The sequence below is a fragment of the Apis mellifera genome, linkage group LG12, assembly GCF_003254395.2.
Source record: "Apis mellifera strain DH4 linkage group LG12, Amel_HAv3.1, whole genome shotgun sequence".
NCBI classification, from domain to species: domain Eukaryota; kingdom Metazoa; phylum Arthropoda; class Insecta; order Hymenoptera; family Apidae; genus Apis; species Apis mellifera.
Genome location: NC_037649.1, coordinates 7,621,368 through 7,641,224, shown reverse-complemented (window position 1 = coordinate 7,641,224; position 19,857 = coordinate 7,621,368). Strand labels below are relative to the sequence as shown.

At 38.8% G+C, this 19,857-nt stretch overlaps 1 protein-coding gene across 4 annotated transcripts in view; it reads left to right on the top strand.

Moving 5' to 3' along the window:
* Positions 1-1,188: 1,188 nt before the first annotated feature.
* LOC409783 overlaps positions 1,189-19,857 on the top strand; it is a 272,897-nt gene continuing 254,228 nt past the window's right edge. The window contains exons 1-2 of one of the 4 annotated variants that reach the window (XM_026444432.1): positions 1,189-1,363; positions 3,061-3,336. In XM_026444432.1, the coding sequence (XP_026300217.1) occupies positions 3,296-3,336 (41 nt within the window). In that variant the 5' untranslated portion in view covers positions 1,189-1,363; positions 3,061-3,295. Of the gene's footprint in view, positions 1,364-1,429; positions 2,263-3,041; positions 3,337-19,857 lie in introns of those variants that run through there. The other 3 variants (XM_026444433.1, XM_026444435.1, XM_026444434.1) reach the window with 3 other exon arrangements.

Sequence of the window (19,857 nt, the reverse complement as noted above, 5' to 3'; positions counted from 1 at the left end):
TAGGAGATTCGTTTAGTACTATTAATAATATAAAGTAATATGTATAAATATATTTTTCACTTATCTTTTTATTTTGATACTCTGATAGCGACTTTCAATTGTTAATAAAATTTATTTCTTATTTGAAATAAAATAAAAGATTGATGCATAGAAAGTTATTTTTCAAAGATGAATTTTTGAATTATGTTACGAATTAACTGTATCTTGTAATAAAATTAATGAATATGAGAATTACGTAATGCTAGTTGAATTCATCTTCTCCTTTGTGTCCGTGTTACAGGATGCAATAGCTTTGCAAGAAAGTACTAGATATAAATATACGATGAACACCGTGTTTTATCGTCTTTTTCTATTTGCCTTTAAATCACTAAGATATATACACGTATCGAACAAGCTTTATGTCAATTATATCTAGAATCAAAAAATTTTAACGATAATGTAAGATATTTTATTATTGCATTTTTTTACGTAAAAATCTTCATCTTTGCAATACATGCAATCATTGCAATACATTAAATAAGATTATATTATTGAATTGAAATATCTATTTCATTTTACATAATTTAAATTGAAATCTAAATTGGCAAATTGTTTGAAAATTCTCTCTAAAGGAAATTTTTACGTGCTTTTCAAGCTATGAAAAATTTATCACGTCTAATATTCGACTAACTTCATCTATAATGGATTCTCATATTTTCGAATATTTTACTTTATATTTTAAACGTTTATAAATCTTTTGCTTATCAAATCATTTTGTTCTAAAATAATCGATTTACATATTATTATTTTATTTTATTTAAATTTCCTATTATTATTAATCTTTAATATATTGATCACTTAATATACACATATAACCTCAAAATACAATACTAAATACAATTTTCAATTTTGAGAAAAAGAAAGTTTCTCGATAAATCATTATACACAATAAAAAATAGTCTTAATAGAATTAAAATACCTTTTACTGTAATATATTTCAAGATTCACTATTGGAAAAAAAAGGACCATCGTAGATTAAAACTAATTCGATTGATTATTAGCATCGTAACCCGTGGCGCTTCGTATCGGCTGTACCTTGAGCCGTGACTGCGGGGAAGGGGACGTGTGGGGAATTGGTGGGGGAAGCGAGGTGCCCGGCGAGCTGCCGGGAAGGAGTACCACCGCGTGTCTGCCATCTCTGTCTTTAGTTCAGTTCGAGTTCGGCGTGCAGCCGGTTCGTGTCTGTGTTTTGCGTGCAACTTCCGCCTGATCGACGTTCGTTATATATTCGCGGCTTACGTCGATACGTCGTCGACCTCTCACAGTCAGTGTTTTTCCGTCTTCCTGCATCCAGAACGCGGTTACCGGGTCAGATTTTGGAAATGTTAGTAATCTGCATCAATTCGTAGCGTCACGTACCATTCTTGCAAGTTTCTGAGTGTGGTCAGTGTGGTCTTTAGTCGAAAACGATTGTTCGATTAGAACGAAATTTCATGGTATAGATATCGATTGTACCGTATTGCGTAGTTACATAAAATCGATATTAGATTGCGATTTCTTTAAAGTGAGGATGATTCATTGTGACGCGTAGGAATAAAAGAAAAAGTTTGTTTTGTTAGCAACGTTTCCACGGGAATGATTCGTTTTGCATTAATCGATGCTTTTTCATATTTATTGAAGTGAACTGAATATCGTTCTGTACCTAATTTTTATATCGATAAATTTCGATAATCACATCGATTCGTACAATCGCAAAGCGAAATAATCGATTTGTATTTCAAGCTACGCCATTCGGACTAGTTTTTTTGTGGCTTGTTCAAGCTGTTATATTTGTACGTTGTGTTGATAGTTTTGAGGATAAATGAACTCGTGTTTACTTTCGTAATATAGCCATGTACAATTTTAAATGAGTCATTGTGTTTTTGTTTATTAATAGTGTGCCGAAATTAATACGCAAATGAGTGGAACGATCAAATTTTACGTTTTGTACTGGGATAGTGTTGTACGTGTATGGGCTTCACGTCATTTTTATAACATTACATAAATTATACTCAAAACTGTCATGATATTGATAAAGTTTTCGATTGATTACGTAATTACGAAAAAAGTGTCGAAGACAAGATTCCACGAGCGGTTACAGGTTTTTTCGAAAAATTGGAGCTAATTGCTGTCTTCATTATCACGATCTGCAATTTATTATTTAGGACGAACGATTAATCAGGGTACCTAGGTAACGCTGACATCATTGGCAGCTAATTAATCAGTGGCATACGTTTATCTCGTGTAAGTACAAGTTACATTGGATGTTTGTGGAGATGTCTACCATCGTAGGAATTTTCGTTATTTGACAGCATCGTTAATAAGATTTCTTTGTGAAACGATGGAAATTATTCGATAATAATAATCAATCAATTTTATATATAAAAATATATATATATATATATATTGATCCGCGTTAATCGCTAAAGATTACACATGATAAATATATAAATAACCGCAAAATAGCTTATATTTTCCGGTTTAACAATTTTTTCTATACAAATAAATAAAAGTTATACTCGAATGCGATGAATCGATAATCGTTTTTATCGAGTAAAGTAGATAATGAATGTCGTCGATGATTTATTTTATTTTTATATTTTGTTTTCATTAAAATTAATACATTATTAATTCGTTTAGTCAGTTCAATATATGAGAGTACGATCATAGGCCGTTCACCCGTATTGACGTGCAAACCTATACATATTATGCATTAATACTCAGAAACTATAAAGGTTCTTTAGTAGTTGAAAAGTTTCCTTATCATTATATACTCGAGGGAAAAGTTTCATATATATCGATAAGGAAACTGAAAAATATTATTTGAGTTCTTTTATTCGAATAAATAATAATTTATAATATATTGTGTCATTTTAATGAATTGAAATTATTGGTTAGATAGTTGGTTAAAAATTTTGATGGTGGCGCTACGATTGGTGCTTTCGTTCGACTATCGATTTTTCCACGAATAGCAACGCTTCCCGCGCGAACCAATTAACCAATTAGATGATTGCTCCAATTAGATTCGATTGATTGTTCCAGAATCTGGGAATATCGATTGATCGAGTGACGAGTCGGTCGCGATACATCGATATCGAAATAAGAAAATACATAGTGGACGATCATGGTGTGACTCGAGTGACTAAATTGATCTTTCGGAAAGATCGTTGAGGTTGACCGGTGGTTGTGTGGTGATTGGTTTTGGTGGTGGTGCTTGATACGCTCCTGGGAGTCGGAAGCCCGTTGGCACCTGGGCCTCGTTTACATCGGTTTACTCATGCTGGGAGTTTTGAAGCGGCGCTGGAAGCCATCAAAAAGGTGAGCAGTTCTCCATATTTTCTTTCTTTTTCCTTTGTTCACATTTCAAATTTATTCGCAATATTAAAATTGTGTAAGTAATTTTCCCGAGAAAACTATAAAAAAAAGATTAACGTACGTAATTCGATAGTTGTAAAATATTCGTTTTCGGTACGTTGAACTTGCATGCAAGGTTAGGATGACGCGGTAATTATGAAATGCAACAGGGTCATTGTATGATAATTGCGTTTTAAAATCCTTCCAAAAACGTTAATCATACCGTTATTCTTAAGACTTCCTATATTATTGGCGTTATTTTATATAGTTATCAATACATTAATTCTTACGCCTTGTTTCACCCAAACTACATAAATATCATATTAACGGTAATACAAATACTAATAACATTAACAAACTCGGTATACACATACGTGTGCCACAAAACCGCGATAAATTCACGATACCGTCGATATTTCCCGCACGAAGAAATTTGTTAGGTTGTTATTTATAACTGTACTATAACTAGCCACAATAGAACAATGGAACAATAGAATAATGCGGTCGGTAACGAGGAGCAACGTTGTAAGAAGTAAAGTCGCTTGTTCAATTTTACCTCCATTCGGTTTACCGAAAAGGCAGAAAAATAATCGAAACACGAGTCAAGATCAAAGAGTAATTCCAATGTTTCGTTATTTGTCGTGTGCCTTTTCTCTTCCCCGAGGATTTTCCTGTGTTCGTGGAACGTCTTGAAGAGCAAGCAGAGTCTTTGTGACTCGTTTGCTCGAGAGGATCGGTCGTAAGCAAGGATAAATATATCTGTTTTTTGGTTTCATATTTGTCGAAAGATCGGTTCGGATCGCGTAAATGCATATCGTATAGGTTAGTTTTATAAAAGTGCGCGAAAAGTTTTGAAAAAAGACGATCGTTTATTCGAGCAACGACTTGTACATACGATATATATTATTTCTGCGATGAAAAATTCGTTTGAATGGGATCGAAATGGTGAAGGGATTTTATCCTCCCCCGATATTTTTTCCCTATAACGAAGATATCCTTTTATTCCTTTCGCCAAGAATATAACGAGACTCGTACAGCCAGTTTCTATGATTCTATTTGCTGCTCGTTTTTTCGTTGCTATTATTAATTCAGTTCGTTTAACATCACTACCTCTAGATGACTCGAATATAATCCTATGTTGAAAATGAATTGTATAATAAGTTAGTTTCGCTCTTTGTTTTAAAATTACTTGGAATTCTCTTATTCTATTTATTTAAAATATTTGAGTTTCTATGTTTCGAATATAGGTTAATTAGTAGATTAATTTTAAAAGAGAAATTTCTTGTAAGGTAGAAAATAATTAAACGAATAATCACACACGCGAACGTTAGACTAATTGGCGAAAGGAATTAATAAAGTTTTCAGTTAAAATAATCGGTATTCGTCGGGATTTATTGTTCGTTGCAATTAAACTTCTCAAGCTTTGATCAAAGTTCATAAATTGAAGATGTAGCGCGCGTAGTCTATAAATTTTCACCGTATAATAAAGTAGGCACGGTATATCTATACATAAATTGAAAACGTTATGTAGGCCGATTCTCCTTTGTTTCCAGAATAGAACCAATTTATCGTTATCTAGGAAAGCAATAATTTACTCACTGTCATCCACCGAACCAAATATAGAAAACATTCAAATCTAATTTCATTTCTAAATCTTAGGTTTAGAATTTAATTCCTTTAAATCATTTCGACTTATCGAGTAATTTTCTTCGTATAAATCCAAGTTTACCTCGAAAAGACGTAGAAATAAATTTCTAGAGTACATTGTCATCGAAGTATCAAACTGCACGCATTTCTAACCTCTTTTCAGAATGAACTGCTTTATCGGTAAAGTCGGTTTCTCCCGTGCAAAGAGTATTCGCGATTCGATTTTCATCGCGCTCTCGTCTTCTCTCGTTTCGCCGATTATTAAAACACACCTCGTTAGAAACAACATTGGATTCGCGACGATTTCGTAAGCGCGGCACAAACGGCACAAACGATGTCTATTATTATCGAGTACCGAACTGTAATCCAGATAAACACCGGTGTGCGTTGTTGCGCGGCTAAATTAGAATAATACAGGCAAACTCGAGCGCGGGATACGTGTAACATAATTGCATCGGCGTAAATAATGGCCACGACTCATGCCGGTGTACGTCGATGCTCGCGTACCAACGTGATCCCATTTAACTCGGCCGCATAACTTTGCATACGGATATTTACCCGGGTTAATTTAAACGAATTATCATAACACCTGCCCGCGTCTTGCTCTCTCGATTAATTTTCATTAGACTGACCGACCGGGTCTGGAATGGTGGAACAGGTGATAGGCGCTAATGATCTTTTACGGTAACGGATTTTTATTTATTTTATTGGGGGGGAGAATCGAGGAAGTCTGAATAAATTAAATTAAATTAACTCTTTTTTTTCGCTTTGTAATTATATTTTAACCGCGTTTTTTTTTTTGAAACTTGTGACTCGTTCTTGATAGTTTTTAGTTTAGCCAAGATAGTTGCAATGATAGTTAAATTATAATAACCGCGTAAAGTTTATTTAAGATTTTTATCGTCTAAAAATAAAGAATTATTCTTTCTAATTCCATCATTTCTTAATACAATCTCGAGATAACGAAGATAATTTTAAAATTATTTCCTGCCAATTACGAATCTTGTAACAATTTTCCACATTTTTGCAATTATTAGCACAATTTTCTCTCGTACCCCGAAATTGATTATATTCAAATACAGCTCGTCTACTCTCGTTCCCTCTCGCGGGAACGAAGTCCCGACATTCATATTTATTTGCTTTCGAATATATATCGATGGAAATTGTATTAAAAATAGATTTCTCGAGAGTTTTAAACGCGATAAAAACGTTGCAGATTCTTCTTCGTGTATTTTTCCTCCGCAATATCTGCTTCTATCTCTGAATTGCTCGAATTAATTCGAGACTCTTTCGAGAATAATAGAAAATGGAAAATATTTAAATTTACATTTACTCGAGATTATTCGATGTTTCGTTCGAAAGAGTTAAAAAACATCGGGGAAAATTCTTTTCTTTCTTCGAAAGAAATCCTTTGGATTCGATCGTTCTCTCTTGATAAAATTCTAGAATATGTTTGCTCGTCGGTTGCAAGTGTTATAATTTCGATGAAATAATCCGATCCGAGAATCATCGAAAACGGCGACGAGGCATCTCGCCCGCGTTTTATCGGCTCGATTGATTCGATATAAATTTAACGGGCGGGTAATTTGCTAACGGTATCCCTGATCGAGGTATCTCCTGGTTCGGTCAAAATGCCAACTGGTGCGCGGAATTCCACGCGTTTCGAGCGAGAAAACGTTGGGCGCTGAAATGCAGCTGAAATGCTAGCTCGTTCGAAACTAGTTCGTTAAGGAATTCACCCACAGGAAGTGCGTATCACGCGATACAGTTACGTTTCAGGAGGGGGGAAGGGGATGAGAAAATTGTGAGAGAGAGAAAAAAGAACGGTTTAAAATGGCAAACGAAAGAATTGTTGATTCGAAGTTGATTCGAGTTAATTTTCGAGTGCAATTGTTTAGATTAATTTAGAAAATTTGAGATTTTTTTTTTTCGACAAATTCGAAAGAAAGCGGAAGAGTCTCGCTCGAAGATAGATCTTTGAATTTTATTCGAAAGGATGAAATTTTATGCGCGTTTTATGTTTGAGTTATTTTGCGAAACAAAACAGATTATAATATTTTATTATAGAACAAGTGGGCAAATATTTTATAAATTCTCTCGTTTCTCTCGATATTTTCATTCGATATTCCGCGCCATTTTTTCATTCGATTGATTTTGCCCCTTTCCCCCCACGATGTTTCATAATTCATGATTGATTTTCTTTCTTTCTCTTTTTCTTTTTCGTAACGAGATTTAATATTAATAGCTCGAGATGTTAAGCTCCGTGCAAGTTGGAATTAAATCGGAGATTTTTTTCAGTTCCCTTAATTAACTTTGAATTTTAGCTTTCGATAATATCGCGATTTAATCTGCTGCATCTATTTTGCTCAGGGATCATCTTGCATGCAGAGTCGTATTTTTCTTGTTAAACGCGCGTTACAGGATACTGTTATTTCGTCGAGCGAAAATAACTTTCCACGATTATTTATACCATTTTACCAATTCACCATCTTTTTATTCTACAATTTATGAGAGAAAAAAATTATAATATATCTTTCAAAAACATATTTCTATATTTAAATCTCTTATTTTACCCTCGCTCGTCAAAGAGCAATAATAAAAGAAAAATAGAAACGAATCTAAAGATGGTTAATTGGCAATCTATCGAGAATCTTATTATTTCTCAAATTTCCTCTCATACGTACGCTCGTAAATACGTCCACTTAGGGAAAAATAAAATTGGCGAGAGAAACTTTTTTAAATCCCAAATGCATTCGCTATTCTTACATTCGAAAGCAAGAAGTAGATACTCGTGGAATAGGGTGTAGTTACACGGCAGAGCCAGTCTTTTGCTACAATTATAATGGACGAACGCGTCGTTATCCGATAAAATTCAACTCCCCTCTCTCTCTCTCTCTCTTCTTCGTACCGGTATGCATATCCATCTCGCAAAAGTGCACGAAACGAGGAGCGCAACGTGAAAGCGTTGAATAGGATTCGCACGAGGGTGTAATCTCATTCGCAATTATATCTGTCGCGCGCAACCCGATCAAGCGAGATATTCCTCTCGGATATGAGGGAAACGAAGGATGAAAGGAAGATTGAAAATACGTGGCGCGGTAGGTGAAAGTAAGAATGGATGAGAAAGATAATTCCGTTGCGCTCAAATTCGCCAGATTTTCCCTCCAATGGGATAAGATAAGTCGAAAAATGGATGGATGATTATACTCGGTGGAAAGAAATTTCTCTTTTTTCGTATATGAATCTCCTCGACGAGGATTTCAATCGCATTCACAAGTTTGAAACGATCTTTTTGATTTAATTTCAAGTATACCAGATTATCTTTTAACTATTATTTTCTCGAGCTATTTTCAATCCATCTATTCAATAATTATTCGTTATTAATTTTAGCTAGTCTCAAATAATCCGAAATATTAAATCCATAGGGGAGGATATTAATTCCAGCTTTGGAATAATAATATTAATCTATCGTAATGTTACGTACACCATTACATGGATACTCGCTCTCGTATTCCGTTTAACCGTCGATCGATCGATACGCGTTTTCGTTTTCCCTCGAAACGGAATGAAATCGGTCAGAGAGCAAATAGGGGAGGAAAAAAAAGAAAAAAAAGAAAAAAGGAGAAATCTCGCCGTGTGTATCGCAAAGGAACGATTTCGGCCGGAATTTCATTGTGCCGTCGCGTAACGACGGTCAGACGAAATTCCGCCGGTAAATCCGGCTTGCTTTTACGCCGGCAATTAGGATTCGAAACGGGCAAAAGAAATCTCCCCGCCAAATTCCTCCCGAGTTTCTGTCCTTTAAAACTTTTTTGCTTGTGGAAATGCGATGCGATTGCCGCGCGATTACTCGAATATTTCGCGTATCATCGAGGAGGGGCTCGAGGAAATTTTTTTTCGAAAACGGAGCAGGAGAAATCGTCTGGTTCGTCGATAACGGCTGCCATTGTATTTGGGTATTTGGGTCACGCGAGACGCAATTTTCGGGGACGAAAATTCCTTTTTTTTTTATTCCCTTTCTCTCTTTCTTTCTCGTCGAGATATCGGTTTTCTCGACCGTTTTTAAATTAATATTTTAATTCATTCGTACGTCTCGATCTGGTCTTCGAGGAATTTTCTAGATCTATTTTTATTTTTGTTTATTTTCGTTAGAATGACGGAATATCGGAATTAACAGGTTTTATCGATTCGTGAAGGAATAATAAAGTAGATTGAGAAATCGTGGGATGAAAATTTTTATTGGAACGAGTCTTTTATTGTAAACAAAAGAAGAAGGGCTCGATATTAAAAGGGCAAAGGGGGAGGAGGATTCGAAATATAATGCCTTTTAAATATGTCTTTTAAAATATGCGCGAGGAACGCGAAATATTCGAGCCTCGTGGTCGAGCGAGAGTGGAAGCTTGTTGTCTATTCAGCGGTATTTCTTCGGTTAGCAACACCGAAACTGTTCCCTGAAACACGCGTCGAAGAGAAATTATGCAGAGCCGATCTAACTTTAGAATCCGCGGTGCCTATGCTCGATCGATCCTTCTTTTTCCAAAGGAACTTCTTAACGCGCGCGATAAACTTTCTTCCTCGCGTTTTTTTGCCCTGCTGTAAATTAAAATTACCACGAGGAACGATAATTTTATTTACGTAATTTAATAACGTGAAAAAGGAGCAAGACTAACATATAGTTGAATAATTAATCTTTTTTTTTAATTGAAACTGATCGACGAAACGATGTATTTTTTCCAAACGTGGAACGAGGAAAACGATTCCAAACGTGTTTAACATTCGTATCCCTTGAAAAGTTTACATCTTCTCCACTTTCCTAACTTCCCCCTCTGGGTCTGGTGATTTAAGTCGATCGTTCGATGGTCGGCCATATTTACGCAGCGGTGGATATTCAATCGAACTCGTTTATACTGCAAACGGTATGAGAAACCTTCGTAGATAATTGGCACAGTCCATTTATTCCCTTATTCCTGTATAAATAAAAAAAAAAAAAAGGAACGAAATAAAAATTAATTCTAAAAATCATTTTTCACAAAGAAAGCCTCGACTCGAGCTCTGATTATATTTCTACAAAGATCTTCTCTCGATTTTCCCTTATTTCTCTTATCTCGCCCTTCTCGAACACCCTGTATATAAAAACGGGTAATCCTTCCCCCCCCCCCCTCCCCCCGGCATTCTTATTTCTCAAAGGTTTTCAAGCTTCGCGAACCTGTGTCGCGGGAACGCGGGAGGCACGGCGCGGTTGTGCACCGACTAAAAGGAGTAAAAATAGCAAAAGCTAAGCGGCAGTTGCAGGCGATTTCGTGTTCCGCCGGAGGAACACGAAATTCCGACGCAGCTATGTAGGTGCGCTCGTCGCGCAATAAACTCGGCTCGGAACACTCGCCCGTGTCGCGAGAATAGTTTTTCGACAGTGGAACACAGGATGAGGAAAATACGTTGGGGGAAAAGAAATTGCGCGTGATATTACCTCACCACCGATCTTTCTTTTCCAAAGGATTTTTCCAATTTTTCTAAAATAGGATCCTGTCGAAACATTTTCGAGCACAATTACTTTCTCATAAATGAAATATGACAATAATCTCTTCATTTTTACAATTACTATTCTCTCCTGGATAAAAGGGAGACATGGAAAAGTAAAAAACGAAAGCGTTAACTCACTTTTCAAAAATCGAAGGAGGGCTCGTTTTGTCCTTCGAGCATTCACACCCCGTATATACATGCACATACACATATACTAGTAGAGAAAAAGGGGAGGGTAATGTAGTTTTGCGAGTTCCATTATCGTTCTGGCATCCACAATGACGCAGGCATAACAAACAAAATTCCTTACGGTGGAAACGATTTTCCGTCTGGCAAGGAGCCTGCCTCCCTCTCTCTCTCTCTCTCTTTCTCCCTGCTGGATAAATTTAATTGCCAGAGGCTGCGGCCGCCCGTTCGAAGAATGACCCTACGACCGGCTCACCTTGACGGTAATCACGCCTTGAATTATTCAAGTTCTTCCGCTGATAAGCGGCCGTGGATAATATATTGCTTCTAATTAACGTTTGTCCGCACGAAAAAGAAAACTTTCCCCGGCCAGGAAAGGGGGATACACTCCGCGGCAAAAATTACCCCGTCATGATTTTCAATTTCTCCTCAAATACACGATTTCAAAATAAATCTGTTCTTTCTCGAGTAACGATAACAAGAGTTCGAAATAAAGTGAATCGACGCAATCGATGCAAATTCTAATCCTTGCTTGAATCGAGCCGTGGGTTCTTTCCCTTTCTTCTGGCAGAAAATCGATCGAAAATCACGGCTCTTGTCTTTGGATGGTAGTTTTGTCGGGGAGTGTAGATAGAGATTCGTATCGTTAGATTAATTACCTCGGTGGAGAGAGATCGTTAGATCGCTAGGGGACACGTCGATTTTTCCTTTTTTTTTCTCTCTCTCCCCCTTTCTTTTCTTTTTTCTTCCGTATTTAATGTGCACGTCATACGTGTACGTAATTAACGGTAGCTCGATCCTTTCGAGGAGATCGCTTCGATCGATATCGCGGCCAGTTTGCTCCCGATCGCGGTTCTTCGGAATAATGGCGTTTATTCTCGTTTTTAATAACGTTGTTGATGATATTGGAGATGCTGGAAACGGGTCATAATACACTGAGTTCGAGAAAGAGTTTGCGCCAAATAGAAATTTCGCTTCTCGATGTTTCGTAAAACGATTTTCGCACCCATTTGGAAGAGGTAATTTTCTTTCGTCGAAGGGGGTTTAATCTAACGAGAGAGTGAATGGTAAATGGTCTGTCAAACATCGTAAAGAGACTTCCTTTTCGGGGTTAATTAATCGATCGAATTCGGATATCAAGATAATGGAAGACCGTTCTCCATGTAACTCAGTGTGAATCAAAACTCGAACTCCTTTTTCTACAATTAAACTTAAAATTTGTGCTTCGCCGTTTGAGATTAAAACCATTCCAAGATTCATTGCTCTTATTCGTTGCAACAATGTAACGAAATCTTAACTCGACTTAATTTATATTCATTTTGTCACGGATGAAAATATTCGAAATTGTTCGTTTCTCTTTTTCGTGGAAGAAGATATCCAGTTTGAGGCGGGTGTGAGCACCCTTGCGCGGAATTTCGCACGCGACCCTGTTCGTGATCGAGGAGGAGGAGGTGGGTATCGACTAAACACGGAACAGCAACCGGGTACACAACACTGACCTTTGAGATTCGACCCGCGATGGAGAGAGGATGGCTGGGATTCGTGGCAGGGAAAGGAGAAAAGGTGAAAAGAGCTAAGGGGATAAGTTCATCCGCGAACAATAGAGCGTTTAAAACGCGTCGCGAAAATGCACACGGGAGGAGGATCTCGTTATTAATCGAGTAACACTCGATTTAATTTTCATCCTCTCGAGGAAGAAGAAGATGATAACGAAACGAACGCTTTCTCTTTTCAATTTTCCACGCTTGATATTTCTCCAACGATCGGGAAATGATTGAGAGAATCTTATTATCCTCTTCTCTTCTCTTTCTTTTATTTTTTTTCCCATGAATTTTTATGAATGAATCTTGCGACAGAGATCTCGCGGCATTCGGATGGGATGAACGAGGCGCGAGTTTAAGAACGAGTTGGCAAAGTCTATCCTTTCGTTCTCGCCTCGATCGATCGAACCGAGTTTTGTTCGTTTTGTCGAACGGGACGCGAATGAAATATGACGTGAAAACGGCCAATTTCCGTTTAATCGTCCACCGTTGCTCGACACGCGGTGTCTTCCTTCTCTGTAGATTGATTATCGCGCAACAAAGGCCATTGTTGGTGGGTGGTGGACAATTCAGACGATGTAACTCGTGAATAGGCCTTTAGAAAACACGTAACGGTAACCTGTCCTGCGTGCATCCCGTTCTCTCACAATCGGATTCCGTAAAAGATCCCCTGTGCGTAACCTGTTACAACTAGAATCTTATTAACGTAGACAAGATTTCTCTCTTTTTCGATAATTGAATTTGGAATATAATTTTTACTTCTATATTATTTCTGTCTTTTCGCACAAAGTTCCAAATATTTGTTAATAGAGAATTTTAAAATTCTTTTTTGCAAATTCAATGTTTCCATTTCCCGTAGATCTGTTTCATTTCTCGTGTCTTTAGCGAGTGTTTAGCGAATTCCATATTCATGGGAGGAATTTCTCTGGCGCGGTATCCTCACGACTTGCAACTTGCAGTTGTCCCTGATTGTGACTGTTGGATCTGTGGTTGTGGTTTTCGTGATGTCGGGATCGTTCTCTCGAATCTCAGCTACCCTTGTTATTCCCAGTTGAAGCTTTGTGATTAGGATATCTACAACGTATATCGACCACTTTTCCAATTCTGGAGTAGATAAATGAAATAATCGTGATCTTGTTCCAGCTGGAATTAATCTTGGAATAGATCTCTGTCGGTGTAAAATAGTTTAAAAAGTTTTCAAAGTTTCTACCATTCTTGGTTTAAGTAAAAATAAGAAACAAAAGTAACACGAATTCCTTATCCTAATCCTAACGATAAATTTTGATCTTTGTAGTTTATTTATAAAGGATCCGATAGCTAGAAACGTTTTGGCAACGTTTCATCCCCCATTCGTTTTTTCCCTTACTGCCGACTTTTCTCCATTTCGAACTGGAAACTTTGCTCGAAGTGTTCCAAGTTCCGGTGTTCCTGGCGTTTTTCGCACTGCCACACTCTCGATTCAGTTGCACGAATTCACTGAGAAATTATTGCCCAATGATACATCCCAATCTCGAAATCTCTCGTCTTCCATTTTGACCAAACTCTTTTAAAGAAGAATCGAAGATAAATTCTCGAAAAAATATTCTGAAAACACTCAATCCCCAATTATATATCGTCGAAATAAGATTCCAAGATTATTTATCTTTCGATCGATCCCTTAGCTCGTTTTCCTTTCCTCACGAAAAAATTGATATTTGAGAAAATTGAAATCTTCACGATTCAAAAGATTGGACACGGTAGCGACGTGGACGACAAACACGAAACGGAAGTACTTTCCCCCGCAATTTATCATCGGTGCATTTCCCCACGACTTTCGTGTCCGTTCGTGCTCCCCGAGTCGCACCATCGCGGCGGCCTGCCCGCCGCTTCGATACGTTGAATTATTGCCCCGGTACAGGTGCACCTGCAACCTGTAAGCGTTCTCCGCATATGGCTCTTCGACTTTGCATAGCTGGCTGCGCGCGCATTGCATCATTCCAGTTGCCGCGATGCGAAAATGCAGCCCCGCGTTTCGCCCCAACCATTGTAATTATCCATCGAGAGGAATTCCTGTCTTCTTCACTCGAATTGGAACAAGATGGATTATCCTGGTTTTATTCTTCACCAATTTCTTATCCATTCGTTAAAATTTAAAAGTGGAAATATCGTAGAATTAACGCGATTTCGAATATTTTGTTTTATTTGGGATTTGGAAATTTTTGGGGATATCGAGGCAAGGGTTAATCCGCTGGAACGGAACGGATGTATTAAGTTTGTAGCTCGTGTTTCTCTTTGTTTCCGCCTTAAGTAATTATGACGAGTGAAAACACAAAAGGGTTTCCTGTTGAGAGGGAAGGAAGGAAGGAAGAAAATATTCGTTTCACGGTTAGGGAAAGCTTCATCGAACGGTTCGCCCTTTCCCCTCCTGGTCTAATGGATGCTCTTGTCGCGCAGTGGGTGGGTAGCGGTCGTGAAGGTACCGACTGCATTTAGAAAGGTCGTTAAGGACTTATTATAGGAACGTGTGGCGTGCTACACCCGTATCTCGAGGGTGAGAAGTAGCAGGCTTCTCTCCTCTTCACCCTCGAAAGCCCGTTTCAAGCCCGGTTTGCGCATTAAGCTTCGTTCACACGAAAAGAAAAAGTAAAAAGATGTCAATTGGAATCAATACTCGATGTTTCGAATCTTAGGGTGTCTCTTGTTTTCGAAATCTTTAAATATTACAAATTTTGCTTAATTGGGGATAGATTTTCTATTCGTATTTTTAAAAAAAATCTAGAAACGATCCAATATATTTACTTTTCTCGCCAAACTGTTCAGTTTTCTCTATTCTTCTCGAAAAATTTCGAAACTTATTTTTTCGCAAGCCTGTTTGAGAAATTATAAATAAAAGAGAATTTCACGACGTTGAGATGTGGAGAAAGCTTTAAAAACACGCGCTCTCACGCGCTTCGGTCGTGGAAGATGGTGCCACCGTGCCGCGTATTTATAGGCGTCATGCTGTTTGCTCCTGTATTAGCCCAATTTGCCGCGCAACCCCCCAGCGGCGTCGTGGCCACCCTCCAATTAGTAGATTAGTCGGAGCAGAACGCCGATCCACCTTGTTTCGCGCGATTCGCGAATTCCAGCCTCGGCGATGCTCGATTTAACGCGCCAATCCGCGTATTTCTTGGCGGGAAAAAATTGGAATCCTGCGACTCTCCCCCCCAATGTGTTCCACGCTAATTGCTCGGTATCCTAACGATGCCTCCTTTCGAAACTCGATACTTATACAATTTCTCTTTTCCCTTCGTCTTTATCCTAATTATATTTGTCGAAATGAATCGAACGCGTTCGAAGAGGATTGTTATTTATTTCTCGATTTTTACAATCCATCGAGAATTGTTACGCGTGTAAAACAATTGAATCAAAGTTTAAAGATGATCCTTATGCTCTGGCAAAAATTTTCTCGATTAAAACAAAGTCTTTTCTCCGATACACCGATATATTCATTCGATTTACGATGATGGAAATTTTTCCGCGATAAAATTCGCATCTCTCGAAACGAAAAGTATATTTTTCTTTTTCTCCCGTGCTATAGCTGGACGTTTAAATGCGCGCGGGGACTTAAGTAAGAAGAATGCTTGTGAAAAGTTTAAAAGCGTAGCGTAGGGTACGAGTCGAGACAAATGCTTTCAGGGAAACGGTGTGTTTTGATTTTTCTCGCGACGTTACAACGTGTCATGAAGGCGTTCCGCGAAATCCTGGATGGAATGGCGCGGTAAGGAAGAAGAAAAAAAAAAAAGAAAGAAGAAAGAAGAAGAAGAAGAAAAGGAGGGAGGGTTGGAAAGTTGGGTGACAACGCGGCGAGAAAATTTTATTCTACGCGGAAATTTATTTCGGATAACGACGCACGGTTGACAAATTCGAGAAGCGGGCCGCTCTCGCGAGAAACACGGTGACAAATGCTTACCCGGAAACGAAGTAATAATATGCACCCTCCCGCATTGTCCAGATTATCGCGACGAAATGCTAAATTCCAAAACCACCAAGTTTTGCGTTCCAAAGTGCCAAGTCGAGACATCTCAATTCGAATAAAAATGATAGAAAAGAAACAGAAAGAAAAATTAAATCGATGGAAATTAAGAATTCATGGAGATGTTCCGCGTCACCGATATTTACGTTTCCTCCCCCGAACGCTTGCATAAATATTACGTCACGAGAGCTTACGGTTTCTCGTCGGAGGCAATGGTGCCTCGCGGGCTTAATTTCTTCTGTTAGAGCGGATCCGGCGAAGGGGCGGACGTTGGAGAGAGGGTGAAAGGGACGGTCCGCCGGTTTCGCGCCTTCCTTCCCTGTCCTTCGTGTTTCTCCGCTTTCCAGCCGGAACTAATAACTCTTAAATGACCCGTTACTCTTTCTGTACGGGTTACACGTATGACGTGCTGTCTCGTCTCCCACCGAGGAGACCGTAGGGACCATTGGATATAACGTCTGGCGTGTATATACGTTCTCGTTAACGAATAAAGAAACGATTTTCCACGGTCGAAGATCAAACAGGGCGACCTCTCTCTCTCGTAACTTATTCAAAGGGAGGGAGGAAAATTCTCTCTCCCTTCTCGTTCCTTCTTGCCAAATTTTAATAATTTCTATTTTCGATTTTACACGCGGTTGCTTCCCTTTCGAGAATTTTTGGAATTTTTTCCAGAGGTTTAAGGGTAAGAAAGAGTTTGAACGGCGATTGAAGGGATTATTACGCGCGATAGGATTTGGCAAGCGTTCCATTCAATTCCTCGCCGAAGCCTATTTTTAATTACCTCTCCTCTCCTGTCGGAGGAGGAGAGGCCTTCTTCACGAACAGAAGCCGCGCGAGCCAGAGCCCGCGTTGCACCAGCTGCACGGCTCGAGTAGCTCGCAGGAAATGTATTTCTACGGTTTTGAACGATTCTATTTTTAAAGGGCGGACAATAATGCCGTCTGCGCGTCGAAAGACACTCTCGGTCGCGTCTCCCGCTTTTGTCGAGCAGACCTCACCGCGCGCTTTTAATGAAACCTCGTAAAAATTGCGCTCCCGCCTCCCCCCCGTCCGCGGGAAAATTTAGCATCTCGTAAAATTTCCTCGCTCTCTTTTTTATCCCCCCTTTCGAAAAACTCGAGAGAGTTTGCTGGCAACGAAGAGATATCGGTGGCAAACCCATCTCTTGACGAGCAATCGCATCTGTCCGGAGAGTCGTAGCTATCATTCCCGATTATTTGCACTTCGATAACTGGACTCCTCCATCGGGTGATTCACCTTTCCAAGTATGGACGCGGTTATAAAGTGGATGAAATCAGAAGAAATTAAGGAACAGATAGAACGATTATATAATAATCGATCCCTTTCCAGATTTTGAATAAATATTAAGAATGGAAACGCAGTCAAAGATTTTAATTATCAACGTTGGCAACGTTTTATTAAACTGTACCTCTTTTCTATCGTATCTTGTCGTGACGCAACTTGCGGCATTGTGGTAAATCCACGCGTGGTATCCGAGCGAAACTCTCCTCGTTTAACAAACCGAGACACCCTTTTTCGCTCCGAGGTTCCCAACGAGGCCGGATCTTGCAAGAAGTAGTGCTCGACGCAAGCTTTCTCGACCGTGAAACATCCAGATAAGATCGATCTTTCCTCCAATTTGTACAGTAGCCCACGAAACTGTTATATTTCTCGCTCGAGAATATTCTAAACTTTGCGCGCAGACAGCAGTTTGATCGATCTCTCGCGAAATCACGTCCTTTCGGCATATTCATCTTGACATTTTTACACTTGAGAAGAAGAGAGAAATTCGCACAGAACGAATCTTTTTGATCGAAAGATCGTTGGTTTCATTGAAGGATAAAGTATTGATGATGTAATCGCAACGCGTGATTACTTTATTTATAATCGTACAAGGATCTAAGGATCGACGTGGGAAGTTTGAGGGAAGCAAGGCTTGAGAGGGTTCCTTTCGAGAGACGATATCATCTTTTCCGATCGGCTCGGTGGAAAGTTTAAAAAGTGCGGCGTGGCGGAAGCGGTTAGACACCACTTCCGGGCAGAGGAGAGACAATCGGCTTTCAGGATGGTTCCCTTGTATTTTAAGAGCAGTCTACCGATGAAAAACGAACCGGGAACCTAAGCGGAAAGGAAGTTGCACACAGTTGCCGCGCTGTGATATTGATTTCTTTCCATTCAACGCGCACAATGGCCTATCTTTGTCTGGATTAAAAAAGTTTCAGCCTGCCTGATCCCTGTCCTCGTTTCCTATTTTGCTTTGTTTTTTTTCTTTTTGAAAAAGAAGCACGGTATAATTATTCGAGGAAATTGTAATTCAAAAATTCATCGAATAATTCGGAGAGATAATTCGAAGGATCAAAGTTTACTCAGAGAAAGTCATTGTTTAAAAATTTCTAAAGAAACAGGAAGAGAAGAGAGAAAGAAATATTGAAAAAGTAATTGCTTATTATTTTTCTCTCTTTTCAATTCTTTTTTTGAATATTTCTTATTCTCTCGTCTCTCCTCTTTCTTTTTATCATCGTCGAACGAAAAGAGAAGGCGAAAAAATATTCCTTCGGACGAGAATTCGCGACAGGTCGACACGTTTAACCTTGAAATGTCGCCTCTTAAAATCTACAGTGGACTTTTAAGACCCACTTGAGCGCGCGAATCTCTTTAAAATTTGAATTCGACCGACAACTCTTTACGATCTCGAGGCGCCGTCGACCCGCGTTTATTTTTTTTCCCTCCTCTCCTCTCTTCTCTTTCTCTCTTCCTCCTCCTCCTTCTTTTTTTTTCAATATTCACACGAGCAAAAAGTAAAAATCCCGGGCACAGAATGCTTTCAAGATATTAAAGAGACGCTCATCGAGCTTCCGTCACGACGCTTCCACTGTATTTAATTTAACGCGCCACCGATACATCGCACATATATATCTATGCCCTCTGTTACTTATCATAACCATTAAGGTGTTTTTATGGCGGATAAATTAAAGCTTAAAAGCTTCCCGCGAAATTTCACGGTGTTACGTCTCGTCCAAGAAACTGATCTTCCAAGAAAATTGATTCTTGTGCTCGAATCGATCTACCATCGTTCGAAAAGAATTTCAATCTCCAAAAGACGGAAAAATTGAGATTCGAAATCGAATCTCTTAACGGATCGAAGAAAGATCCCCTATTTTTGATTTTTTCCCAACACGATCATCAAAGAAGAACTCACTCCAATCCAACCCAATAGAATCTTTTGCCAAAAATTCAAGCGTTTCGTTTCTAAACGCTTTCTCCTCTCGAGTTTGAACACTTTCGTCTTCATATTCCGTTATTTTTTTTCTTTTTTTGGAGAGGGGGGAGGTTATTAGCGCGATACTTTACGAACGCGCAGCCGATACTTATTAATTTTCACGCGGCATTCGAGAGTGGATCGTTATTCAAGCCCCTCAACATCCTAGAGAGAAAGATTGTATAGGCGAGCAGTTTATGAATAGCGCGATAAATCTTGCCCCCTTGATACCGTTGCGACCGGTTTTATACGCGTTGCTTTTAAATACTCGGCTCAACTCTCTGCGTTACGATTTATTACGAGATTATCGCGCGCGCGCGTATGTGAGAATTCCCGTG